Genomic DNA, 13,220 nt, shown 5'->3' on the forward strand with positions numbered 1-13,220 from the left:
GAGGGTATACATATCAGGAAAGGATGAACAGGCTGGGTCTCTTTTCTCTTGAAAAAAGAAGGCTGAGTGGTGACCTAATAGAGGTCTTTAAAATGATGAAAGGTTTGATAGAGTGGATACAGAGAGAATGTTTCCACTTGTGGGGAAGAGCATAACTAGAGGCCATCAATATAAGATAGTCACCAAGAAATCCAATAGGGAATTCAGAAGAAACTTCTTTACCCAGAGAGTGGTGAGAATGTGGAACTCGCTGCCACAGGGAGTGGTTGAAGTGAATAGTATCGATGCATTTAAGGGGAGGCTGGACAAGTATATGAGGGAGAAGGGAATAGAGGGTTATGCTGATAGATATTGATGAGGAAAGACGGGAGGAGGCTCGAGTGGAGCATAAACACCGGCATGGACTGGTTGGGCCGAATGGCCTGTTTCTGTGCCGTATATCCTATGTAATTGTTCCCGCCTCCTTCAAAGGAAGGGATCAGGTGAGGGAAGTAATTATCACCATGAAATTCACCCCCTCCTGTTTCCCCTTTTACTCTTTATAATTTAACATGTTTCCGAATAGAGATGTTTATTTTATTGCTCGTCTATTAAAGTTCAACCGTAAGTGCAGCTGTAAAGGAGGAATTTGGAATTTGGACCCATTCCTGTTTGGGTGGCCTTGACTGTGCAAAAACTCCATTAAACGACATCAAGTAATTCTCAACCGTATAGGCTTCTGGCTCACACTTAAATATTCCTTGTACCCTAATCAGTGGTGTGATAGTCAGCTGAAGGATTTGTCTGGGCTGGAGTAGGGGGAAGGGGGCAAGGAAGAGAGGGAACACATCTGAAAATTGTAACTGAATTCACAGGCAATGACCAGGCAAACAAGTAATGCTATCACTGTTCCAACAAGCACCACAGGCCGGTACACTCCAGTTTTCGGGCTGAATTTTGGCACGTTTAGCTGTTTTCCTCCTGGTGTTGTTCTCATCCATTTCCTTTGTAAAAGCACAGGGCAACTCGCTCGTTCTCTCTCTCTCTGCCCTCCCCCTTTGCTGGGGCTCCAATCTACCTGGCATGCTTTCCTACCTCTTAAACCCGTGGAAGAATTGGGGCAGTGTGAGGACTTCAGCGAGCGTTGTGTCTGGAGTTAAAACTTCGACGTAAGAATTGCAACGTTTATACAAACTTTTGCTTTTGAATCGTGCCTGAAGGGTTCAGTGCTTAAACCTGTCCCGAGAGCGAGCAAGCGAGTGATCCTCTTCTTCCTTTTCACAGACAAGTCAGGGAACAATTGAAGAATGAAGTGATGCAGATGAAGGAAAAGGTTCCTGGCTTTCAGCCTGGGCTGGCTATTCTGCAGGTAAGTATCACATCTTGATCGCTTGGAGAGGGAGAGAGACATAGAGAAAGTTTGTCTCTTGTCCATTTCAATATTCCACATGTGTTTTGAATTGGTTTTACGTGTATGGCAGAGTACACCAAATACGCCGGTGAGCTCGAAGTTGTACTGTAATATTCAAGACAACGGCTGCACGCCAGTTACTGTCAAAAGTTTAACCCGAGGGAAGTGAATCTTCGAAAAGGGAGCAAAACTTCCAAGTCAGTTCAGACTTAGCGTGTTAGTGGGAGAGGGAGCAGCTGGGATCAGAGCACACAAGTGAAGTCAGCAAAGAGAGAATGAGCCGGGGCGGCGGCAGGCAGGAGGTGTGTTACTGCAATATTGAAACTGAGCCCACAGTCCATGCAGTGGATTGAGCTGCAGTGCCCCACCATTGGGCAGCTGTGTGGGTGGTGTTTATTCCATCAGGGGCACGTCCAATGTTGTCTGCGAGCGTTAATTTGATGCAGCGCTATCCCAATTGCACTGGTTCCATAGTGCCAGGTAAATGAAAGGAGGATTGATATTGTGCCTCAAACACCCCAAAGTTACATCATTCAATGAACTGTGTCGTGCAATTACTGTTGCTGTCTGGGTAAAATACTAGCAGCCTTGTTGCACACATCAAGATCCCACAAATTGTAATGAAATGAGCGAGCAGTTACCGTTTTCCTTTTGGTGTTGTTTGAAGGGACGGAATGTTGACGACACCCCGCAAGCTTGCAGTGAGTTGCTTGTGATACAGTAACCACTTGCCCTCTATCCCTACAGCTGTCCTGGTGCAGATGCCTGGTTGGTGTTCGGACAGGCCAGCTGAATTGATTCTCGGGATGTGGGGGGGTCGCTAGCAAGGCCAGCATTTATTGCCCATCCCTAATTGCCCTTGAGAAGGTGGTGGTGAGCCGTCACCTTGAACTGCTGCAGTCCGTGTGGGGAGTGTTAGGATTCTTCTTATACTTTTTCGTAGCGGTTTGGTACACCTGTGTGTCTTGCTGGGCCATTTCAGAGGGCAGTTAAGAGTCAACCACGTTGCTGTGGGTGTGCAGTCACATATAGGCCAGACCGGGTAAGGACGGCAGATTTCCTTCCCTAAAGGACATCAGTGAACCAGATGGGTTTCTACGACATTCCAATAGCTTCAGTCACCATTACTTTTAATTCCAGATTTATTTAATTCATTGAATTCAAATTCACAAACTGCCTGTGGTGGGATTTGAACTCGCTTCTCCAGATACTGATCCTGGATTACTAGTCCAGTAACCTAACCATTGTGCTACCGTACCCGTTTACCATGTAGCATGCTTGCGTACGGGCAGCAGAATCAGTGGGTTTGCCTCTTGAGCTGTGATGTTTAAACATTCACACAGATTTTTGTTTGTGAACTGTGTGCCCAAGGTGTGGAGATGAAATTGAGGCACCCCATCTCAGCATCAAACACTCCCAGCTCTGGTGTAGTGTGGTTGGATACTGTGGGGTACAAACCTGCTTGTAAACTGATTTGAGAATCCAAAACTTCTTTCACGTAGGACTTAATAAGCAGCAGACAGGGAAGCTTTCATCCCATCTGTTGGGGCTTGATTTGATGCAGGTCCTGGCTGTCAAGGGCCCGTGGCTTACCCATGGTACCAGTGAGTCCCATTGCCGTGCTCTATAAAGTTGTATGTTTTATTCAGATTCTAATTCATTGTTTTCTTTCTCGTTTCTTTCCTTGTTCACATTCTGATTCTTTCTCGCTTCCACTCTGCCTCTCGGCCACCCTCCCTCTGCTCTCACCCCCTCTCTCTTTGAATTCTCCCTCTGTAGGTTGGAGACAGGGATGATTCTAACCTGTACATCAGTATGAAGCTGAAGGCTGCAGCTGAGGTATGAATCCATATGAACTCTGTGGTTTGCGGCTACACATAACCCACTTTAATTACACTGTGTTTGCTGTTTAATGAACCAGGAACAACTGGACATAAATATTGAATCCAGTGACAACAATCTTCCTCTGTGCATATGAATCCCTTTTTTTTTTTTTCCACACCTCTGGGACCTGCTCCCACATAGTCCAATTCCCCCTCCCATGAATCTAACTTGAAAAGCAGAGAAGTTATATTCAACTTGTATAGAATCTTCATTAGACCACACGGAGTACTGTGAACAATTCTGGTCTCCATATTATAAAAAGGATATACAGGCACTGGAGAGGGTACAAAAAGGATTGCCTAGAATGATACCAGAACTGAGAGGTTATACCTGTCAGGAACGGTTGAACAGGCTGGGGCTCTTGTCTCTAGAAAAGAGAAGACTGAGGGGTGACCTGCTAGAGGTCTTTAAGATTATGAAAGGGTTCGATAGGGTAGACGTAGAGAAGATGTTTCCACTCGTGGGGGAGACTACAACTAGAGGCCATAACTATATAAGATAGTCACTAATAAATCCAATAGGGAATTCATTTTCAGGTTGGCAAACTAACTACAGGAAACTCTCGATTTACCAGCACCCAAACAACCGGAAATCTCGGTTAACCGGCAAAATTCAGGAGTAGGTTCAGTTAAGTTCTTCTTCATATTAGTGGCCGTTTCTTGATTCTTGGCTGTGTAATCGGGGGTTTCTGCACTTGTTGCTAAGCAACAGGGATGCTTGGTCTGTGGCCGGGCTTCTTGCAGCTGTTGCTAAGCAACAGGGACGCTTGGTCTGTGGCTGGGGTTCTTGCAGCTGTTGCTAAGCAACAGGGAAGCCTGGATTTGTTGTTGTGTACAGAGCTCTCGTACCTTTTAACTATAACTCTCTGTAAACCGGACTTTGATAAACCGGCACCACGCCGGTCCCGTCCGTGCCGGATAAAAAAAGTGTTTCCTGCAGTGGGGTGCCATAGGGATTGGTGCTGGGGCCTCAACTATTTACAATCTATATTAATAACTTGAATGAGGGGACCGAGTGTACTGTTGTCAAATTTGCTGACAGTACAAAGATAGGTGGGAAAGCAAGTTGTGAGGAGGACACAGTCGGCAAAGGGATATAGATAAGTTAAGTGAGTGGGCAAAAATTTGGCCGATGGAGTATAATGTGGGAAATGTGAGGTTATCCACTTCGGTAGGAAGAATGAAAAACAAATTATTACTTAGAGAGAGAAATACAGAATGCTGCGGTACAGAGGGATCTGGGTGTCCTCGTACATAAAAACATAGAAGATAGGAGCAGGAGTAGGCCATTCGGCCCTTCGAGCCTGCTCCGCCATTCAATGAGATCATGGCTGATCATCCAAATTCAGTACCCTGTCCCTGCCTTCTCCCCATATCCCTTGATCCCTTTAGCCTCAAGAAACATATCCAACTCTTTCTTGAATATATTTAATGAACTGGCCTCCACCGCCCTCTCTGGCAGTGAATTCCACAGGTTCACCACTCTCTGGGTGAAGAAATTCCTCCTCATTTCAGTCCTAAATGGCTTACCCCTTATCCTTAGACTATGACCCCTGGTTCTGGACTCCCCGGCCATCAGAAACATCCTTCCTGCATCTAGTCTGTCCAGGCCTGACAGAATTTTATAGGTTTCGCTGAGATCCCCTCTCAATCTTCTAAACTCCAGTGAGTATAAGCCCAATCGACACAATCTCTCCTCATACGTCATTCCTGCCATCCCAGGTATCAGCCTGGTGAATCTTCGCTGCACTCCTCCCATGGCAAGAACGTCCTTCCTCAGGTAAGGCGACCAAAACTGCACACAATACTCAAGGTGCAGTCTCACCAAGGCCCTGTACAACTGTAGCAAGACATCCTTGTTCCTGTACTCGAACCCTCTTGCTACAAAGGCCAACATACCATTTGCCTTCTTAACCGCCTGCTGCACCTGCATGCTTACCTTCAGCGACTGGTGCACAAGAACACCCAGGTCTCCTTGCACTTCCCCTTCTCCCACTCTATTGCCATTCAAATAATAATCTGCCTTCCTGTTTTTGCCACCAAAGTGGATAACCTCACATTTATCCACATTATAGTGCATTTGCCATGTTTCTGCCCAATCACCCAACCTGTCCAAATCGTGCTGGAGTTTCACGACATCCTCCTCACAGCATACCCTCCCACCCAGCTTTGTCTCGTCTGCAAATTTGGAGATATTACATCCAATTTCCTCGTCCAGATCATTAATATATATTGTGAACAGCTGGGGTCCTAGGACCGATCCTTGCGGTACCCCACTAGTCACTGCCTGCCACTCGGAAAACGACCCGTTTATTCCAACTCTTTGCTTTCTGTCCGCCAACCAGTTCTCTATCCAAGTCAATACCTTGCCCCAATCCCATGTGCCTTAATTTTGCACGCTAATCTCTTAAGCGGGACCTTATCGAAAGCCTTCTGAAAGTCCAAATACACCACATCCACTGGTTCTCCCTTATCTATTTTACCAGTTACATCCTCAAAAAATTCCAGTAGATTAGTCAAGCATTATTTACCTTTTGTAAATCCATGTTGACTTTGTCCGATCCTGTCACTGCTTTACAAGTGCTCTGTTATTACATCTTTTATAATGGACTCTAGCATTTTCCCCACTACCGATGTCAGGCTTACCGGTCTATAATTCCCCGCTTTTTCGCTACCACCTTTTTTGAATAGTGGGGTAACATTAGCTACCCTCCAATCCATGAAACACAAAAAGTTAGCATGCAGGTACAGCAAGTAATTAGGAAGGCAAATGCTGGCCTTTATTGCAAGGGGGGTGGAGTATAAAAGTAGGGAAGTCTTGCTACAACTGTAGGTGGTAGACCACACCTGGAGTACTGCTTCTAGTTTTGGTCTCCTTATTTAAGGAGGGATATACTGTATTGGAGTCAGTTCAGGGAAGGTTCACATGGTTGATTCCGGAGATGAAGGGGTTGTCTTATGAAGAAAGGTTGGGCCGATACTCATAGGAGTTTAGAAGAATGAGAGGTGATCTTATTGAAACATATAAGATTCTGAGGGGGCTCGACAGGGTGGATGCAGGGAGGATGTTTCCGCTCGTGGGGGAATCTAGAACTAGGGGGCATAGTTTCAGAATAAGGGGTCGCCCATTTAAAACAGAAATGAGGAGGAATTTCTTCTCTCAGGAGGTTGTGAATCTTTGGAATTCTCTTCCCCAGAGAGCTGTGGAGGCCGGGTCATTGAATATATTTAAGGTGGAGATAGACAGATTTTTGAACGATAAGGGAGTCGAGGGTTATGGGGAGCGGGCAGGGCAGTGGAGTTGAGGCCAAAATCAGATCAGCCATGATCTTATTGAATGGCGGAGCAGGCTCGAGGGGCCGAATGGCCGACTCCTGCTCCTATTTCTTATGTTCTTATAAACTTCTTTACGCAGAGAGTGGTGAGAATGTGGAACTCGCTACCACAAGGAAGTAGTTGAGGCGAATAATATAGATACATTTAAGGGGAAGCTAGATCTGTTCATGAGGGCGAAAGGAATAGAAAGATATGCTGATTGGCTGATATGAATTAGGGTGGGAGGAGGCTTGTGTGGAGCATGAACACCGGCACGGACCAGTTGGACCGAATGACCTGTTTCTACACTGTAAATACTATGTAAAAGGCAAGGGTCACACGTGGGCGGCACCTGCCCAGCAGTCAGAGACAGGACACTGGTATTAATCTGGGAACGGACACTGTACTAAGTTTGAAAAACCTTTACACCCACACAACCAAAAATAATTAAAAGTCGTCCTGTTTTACAGGATCACTGTTTTCTGTGCTGTAAATTCTTTGTAATCGCTGAATGCTGCTTTTGAGCTGACCTGGTCGGAGGTGCGTTACAGAAACCCGGCCAGTGACTCTCTCTCTCTCATGTTGCCCCTTCCCCCTGCTTGGTGTTCATCCAAGTGGTGTGGTTGGCTGCTGGCCGGCTGCTGGCCATCTAGGAGACCTGGAGTACAAACTCTGCGCTGCAGCCTGTGGAGATGGTCGTAAAGGCACGTGCAGCATTCCAGTTGCTTTGCAATAAATTCTGTTGTGAAATAAATTCTGTTGCGCGATCAGTGAAATTCCACTGTGGTATGTTGCTGTTCCTTCTAGTGCTGATACTTGTTTCTCCCTTTAGATTGGGATGAATGCCAACCACATGAAGCTGCCAAAAACTGTCACTGAAGACGAGGCAAGTATATTTCCTGCTTTCTTTTTTCCCCCAGCATATGCTTCTCCCCTCCCCTCCTGAAGGCACTGGCTCATGCTGGGCTACGGTTCCACAAACCTTGGCCGCTTCCCTCTCCAAGTGTCCGTTCTTCACGTTTCAACATCTGAACCCAAACATCAGCAGAATGTTTAACCTGGGAACCCCAGTCCTGTCCTCATTTCCAGCAATAGATATCAACCAGGAGTAGGAACCCGAACTGGTTTAACCCCTCCCTAATCCAGTTCCCCCCCCCCCCCCACCCCTCCAAAATTCTAGAGTTTCCACTGCACCCGGGTGGAGATCAGATAGAATCTTAGAATGGTTACAGCACCAAAGGCGGCCATTCGGCCCGTCGAGCCTGTGCCAGCTCTCTGCAAGAGCACTTCAGCCAGTCCCACTCCCCCACCCTTTCCCCGTAGCCCTGCAAATTTTTTTCCTTCAGGTACAAAGCCACAATTGAGTCTGCCTCCACCACCCTTTCAGGCACTACATTCCAGATCCCAACCACTCGCTGCGTAAAAAAGTTTCTCCTCATGTCACCTTTGGTTCTTCTGCCAATCACCTTAAATCTGTCTCCTCTGGTTCTTGACCCTTCTGCCAATGGGAACAGTTTCTCTCAGTCTAATGCCTAGACACCTCATGATTTTGAACACCTCTATCAAATCTCCTCTCAACTTTCTCTGCTCCAAGGAGAACAACCCCAACTTCTCCAGTCTATCCACGTAACTGAAGTCCCTCATCCCTGGAATCATTCTCGTAAATCTTTTCTGCACCCTCTCTAAGGCCTTCACATCCTTCCTAAAGTGCGGTGCCCAGAATTGGACACAATACTCCAGTTGAGGCCGAACCAGTTTTTATAAAGGTTCATCATAAATTTCATGCTTTTGTACTCTATGGGCTCGATTTTCCCAGCCCTGAGGAGGCGGGTTTGGAGGCGTGCGAGTTGTTAAAATCGCCAAAACTGGCGGGTGGGCCTGTTCCTGCCTCCGAGCAATTTTCCCAAGTGCGTGTTTTCTGACCCGCTTTCCATCCCGCCTCCAAGAGGTGGGATAGGCCCTTAAGGCCCTTAACCACCTAATTGCCTCTATAATCCCATTTTGAGAGGCCTTTCCGATTTTAACACATCTCCCCCATCCTACACGCCTCCTCTGGAACACGCCAGATAATCCTGGCGACCTCACAAGTGGATTGCTTACGAACAGCTGCAGCTCCACCATTACAAAGGAGTTTTCACCGATGATCATTTGAAGGTGGCAGAACTTTGTTGTTTCAGGTCTGGGGGAACTTTTAGCAGGCATACTCAGTGTTGTGGAAGTTTGGAGCCTGACCTCCTTGGAAACCCCTCTCCCCACCTTGACTAAGCACTTCCTCAACTGAGGCATATACCAGAAGCATGGCAACCATTTAATTCCTTTCCTCCTGGACATCAGATTCGGATGAAGACCAGCCACGGCAGCAGCAGAACCATGAGCAACAGCAGGAACATCAACAGGAGCGCCAAGCTGCTAGTCACCCACCTGAAGATGCACAGGCCAGAAGGCGCCAGAGCGCCACCATATTGCTGCCCGGGATGCACTCATCCTGGCCAGATTTGCTTAGTCTGCACGATCGAGCACTTTAGTCTCGCTCCTCCTTACCAGATCATCAACAATGGAGAAGAACCTACGGAATCCTATCACTCTGACCACCATTCTGATAATTGCAAGGCTCCCTAAGCCCTCAATGTGAAAGTCCCATTTGCGAAATGACACAGGCCACAACTTCAACAGTTTGCCATCAAAACACTTTATAATACAATCACAATGATGGCTGGTCCAAAAACAAAACAACACAGCACCCAAGTGACTACCCTTGTGACTACTTGTGCTTTATCTTCCTCTTACACGTGCTCCTACGTGGTGCTTCCCCTGTGGCTTCAGCAGATGTGGAGGCCCTTTGTTCGCTCTCTTGCTGCTCCTGTCTCGACACCTTTGGTGGGTATCCTCTGGGGTGGCGAACCTGTGCGGGCTCGCCAACAGTCTGCTGCTCCTACGGCTGTGCAGGGGCTGAGACGCCCATCTCATTTGGGTGAGGACTCTGGTGGGGCTCTGAGGGCTTTGCTGTGGCATGGTCGTGTGAGCGCTTGGAGCGGAGCCCCCACTTGTCTGCCACCAACATCCCTCTCATGGGTCAGCCCCACTTCAGAGGTAGCAAGTGGCTTGACAGCACCTTGCTGCACTGCAGGGAGGCCATGTGGACCCGTTTCTGCACTGGAAGTCCTACTCCAGAGGACTTGCATGAAGGCCTGATTTGTTTGCCCAATAGCTGACCATCGCTCCTCAAGAGATGTCATTCTATTCTGAACAATGACCATGTTTTCAATACCCTTGCGACGGAGCTCCTCCATGGACCATGGAAGGAGCGAGTGTAGTGAATGCATAGCATAGATGCTTCGAAGGATACAAAGGACCCTCCCTGTGTGTTGTAAGTAGTTGTTGTCATGGCATCAGTGATAGGAAGTGTGAGGGCTACATGGTCAAATAGTTAAGTGAATGTGACCATAGAGAGAGAGGGAATGGGTAAGGGTGCAGGGATGTAAGTGTTAGGTGGGATGTGGAGGAAGAGGTTGGCAAAGCAGAGTGCTGGTGAGGAGAGGCGATGGGGATCAGATTGAGGGTGATGGGAAAGTCATACTCACTTTTCCGGTGCGGAGAAGGTCATGAAACCTCTTCCTGCATTGCAGCCAGGTTCTGTGGCTCATTGAAATGGTGTTGACCTCCTGGGTCACTTGTAGCCACACAGCTTTTGTCTGCTGGGGTGGCTTTTTTCTCCCTGAGGAAAGAAACAGCACCTCCTTATTACAGCTGGCTCCGTGCACCAGAGCTTGGAGGGAGGGCTCATCAAACTGAGGAGCACACTTTTGCTTGATCGTTGACATTTTCCACAATTCAACTCCTTCATACAAATTGCAGAGCCTTTGCAGTCTCCAGAAGAATCAAGGCTGCTTGCAGGCCTTAAATCCAACAGCATTGATGACGTCATCGGAGGCGACTTTCTGTATGAAAAGACTCATTGGGCCAGTGGTTCCCACATGCAGGAAATCAATTGGCCAATTAGGGGAAAATCACACTTTTTCCCACTTCACTTCGGAGTCGGGGTCCTGACACGATTTCCACCTGACACGCCCCAGCCCGCCCGCACCGACCCGCCCCAGCCCGCCCGCACCGACACGCCCCAGCCCGCCCGCACCGACCCGCCCCAGCCCGCCCGCGCCGACCCGCCCCAGCCCGCCCGCGCCGACACGCCCCAGCCCGCCCGCGCCGACACGCCCCAGCCCGCCCGCGCCGACACGCCCCAGCCCGCCCACGCCCCAGCCCGCCCACACCGACAACATCCAGCCCTATGTTCTATTTATGAAGCCCAGGATCCCGTAAGCTTTTTTAACTGCTTTCTCTACCTGCCCTGCCACCTTCAACGATTTGTGCACATACCCCCAGGTCTCTCTGTTCTTAAGATAACTCCACACAAACTCTGACACCTTATTTGATGTGCCTTTTTCTAAGCTAAAAGGGTTGTTCTGTGCAAAAGCCACTCCAAGGTCACATTACTAAAGGTTTCCACTTTCTGTTCCTTCGTTCCCCAGCTCAGAGGGTAATGAGATAAGTGGTCTGCTGCTGCCAATTACAGAATTTAATTGGCAGTTAAGTATCTTTCCATCTTGTGCTTTCACTCAGCTGTTAACATTTGATCCCTTCTTCCAATCTCAGGCCATAGGCACTTTGAAAAAAGACTTGCATTTCTACAGCGCCTTTCATGACCTCAGACGTCCCAAAGCGCTTCAGAGCCAATGAAATACTTTTGAAGTGTAGTCACTGTTGTAATGTAGGAGACACGGCAACCAATTTGCGCACAGCAAGCTCCCACAAACAGCAATGTGATAACGACCAGATAATCTGTTTTTGTGATGTTGATTGAGGCCAGAACAATGGGGATAACTCCCCTGTTCTTCTTCGAAATAGTGTCATGGGATCTTTTACGTCCACCTGAGAGGGCAGGAAAGGTTGCTCATATCCAAGAAAAAGAATCCTCTTTATTTGCTGCTGATTATGTTTAAAACACTGTTGGGGAGCACTGTGGAGTGCTGGCTGGAGTGGCAGGTTCAAGGGCGGGATTTTACAGGACAGTGATCCCGGGCGGAGTGTGTTCGGGGATCCTGTGGCACACTGATTCCAGGTGGAGTGTGTTCGGGAATCCTGTGGGACAGTGATCCCGGGCGGAGTGTGTTCGGGGATCCTGTGGGACACTGATCCCGGGCAGAGTGTGTTCGGGAATCCTGTGGGACACTGATCCCGGGCGGAGTGTGTTCGGGAATCCTGTGGGACAGTGATCCCGGGCGGTGTGTGTTCGGGGATCCTGTGGGACACTGATCCCGGGCGGAGTGTGTTCGGGGATCCTGTGGGACACTGATCCCGGGCAGAGTGTGTTCGGGGATCCTGTGGGACAGTGATCCCGGGCGGTGTGTGTTCGGGGATCCTGTGGGACACTGATCCCGGGCGGAGTGTGTTCGGGGATCCTGTGGGACAGTGATCCCGGGCGGAGTGTGTTCGGGAATCCTGTGGGACAGTGATCCCGGGCGGTGTGTGTTCGGGGATCCTGTGGGACACTGATCCCGGGCGGAGTGTGTTCGGGGATCCTGTGGGACAGTGATCCCGGGCGGAGTGTGTTCGGGGATCCTGTGGGACACTGATCCCGGGCGGAGTGTGTTCGGGGATCCTGTGGGACAGTGATCCCGGGCAGAGTGTGTTCGGGAATCCTGTGGGACACTGATCCCGGGCAGAGTGTGTTCAGGAATGCTGTGGGACAGTGATCCCGGGCGGTGTGTGTTCGGGATGCCTCTCTCTCTTGGCTAGATTTGCAACATCTTGCTGATTGGCCTGTCCTTGACCTGTACAGGTGCTGAGTAAGATCACCCGCATTAACGAGGACCCCACTTTGCACGGACTCATCGTTCAGCTCCCGCTGGACTCCATTAACCCAATCGATGTTGAAAAAGTAACGAATGCAGTCGCCCCTGAGAAGGATGTCGACGGGTAAGGATCGAGGGCTTTTGCGGAAGTCGTGGGATGCACTCTAGCTCACGTGCTTTCCAGCAGGGGTCACTGACCAGTGATGGAATCATAGAAATTTACGGCACAAAAGGAGGCCATTCGGCACTTCAGGTGCGTATCCAAGTACTGATCCAGAAGTGGGCAACCCCCCTCCCCCGAGCCCTGAACATTTGTTGTTCCCCAATCGGTGCCCCAGCTGGAGTCAGTAAAGTGGGGATCGAACCGGGATCTTCCTGATCTCTCTGGCTCTGCGCTACACCGAGTGGCACAGTTACCCTCTGAGCTAACAGATAAAGAGGACATGAAGTCCCGGGGGTGAGGGGGGGGGGGGGGGGGAGTATCTGGTGCAAAGCGCTCCCCATTTCTTAGAGAAAAATGAAGTGCTTGTAGGAATCCAGGTTAGAATCTCCTTCAGTGCCAGGCTGCTCCATTATAACCGAGAAAAGAAAGACAGACTTACATTTCTACAGCGCCTTTCATGATCACCAGCCAATGAAGTACTTTTTGAAGTGTAGTCGCTGCTGTAATGTAGGAAACGCTGCAGCCAATTTGCGCACAGTTAGCTCCCACAAACAGCATAAGAACATAAGAAATAGGAGCAGGAGTAGGCCAATCGGCCCCTCGAGCCCGCTCCAACATTC

General features: G+C 49.0%; 1 protein-coding gene across 3 annotated transcripts in view; it reads left to right on the top strand.

The window, feature by feature from the left end:
- mthfd1b (methylenetetrahydrofolate dehydrogenase (NADP+ dependent) 1b) overlaps positions 1 to 13,220 on the top strand; it is a 105,480-nt gene that overhangs the window by 12,356 nt on the left and 79,904 nt on the right. For 2 of the 3 annotated variants that reach the window (XM_086002571.1, XM_086002570.1), the window contains exons 1-5: positions 1,000 to 1,148; positions 1,264 to 1,348; positions 3,170 to 3,229; positions 7,421 to 7,474; positions 12,425 to 12,561. In XM_086002571.1, coding sequence (XP_085858697.1) covers positions 1,063 to 1,148; positions 1,264 to 1,348; positions 3,170 to 3,229; positions 7,421 to 7,474; positions 12,425 to 12,561 — 422 coding nt within the window. In that variant the 5' untranslated portion in view covers positions 1,000 to 1,062. Of the gene's footprint in view, positions 1 to 999; positions 1,149 to 1,263; positions 1,349 to 3,169; positions 3,230 to 7,420; positions 7,475 to 12,424; positions 12,562 to 13,220 lie in introns of those variants that run through there. The other variant, XM_086002572.1, reaches the window with a different exon arrangement.

Source organism: Somniosus microcephalus, chromosome 12, assembly GCF_052327205.1.
Source record: "Somniosus microcephalus isolate GS21.2 chromosome 12, FLI_Smic_1.0, whole genome shotgun sequence".
In the NCBI taxonomy this organism is placed as follows: domain Eukaryota; kingdom Metazoa; phylum Chordata; class Chondrichthyes; order Squaliformes; family Somniosidae; genus Somniosus; species Somniosus microcephalus.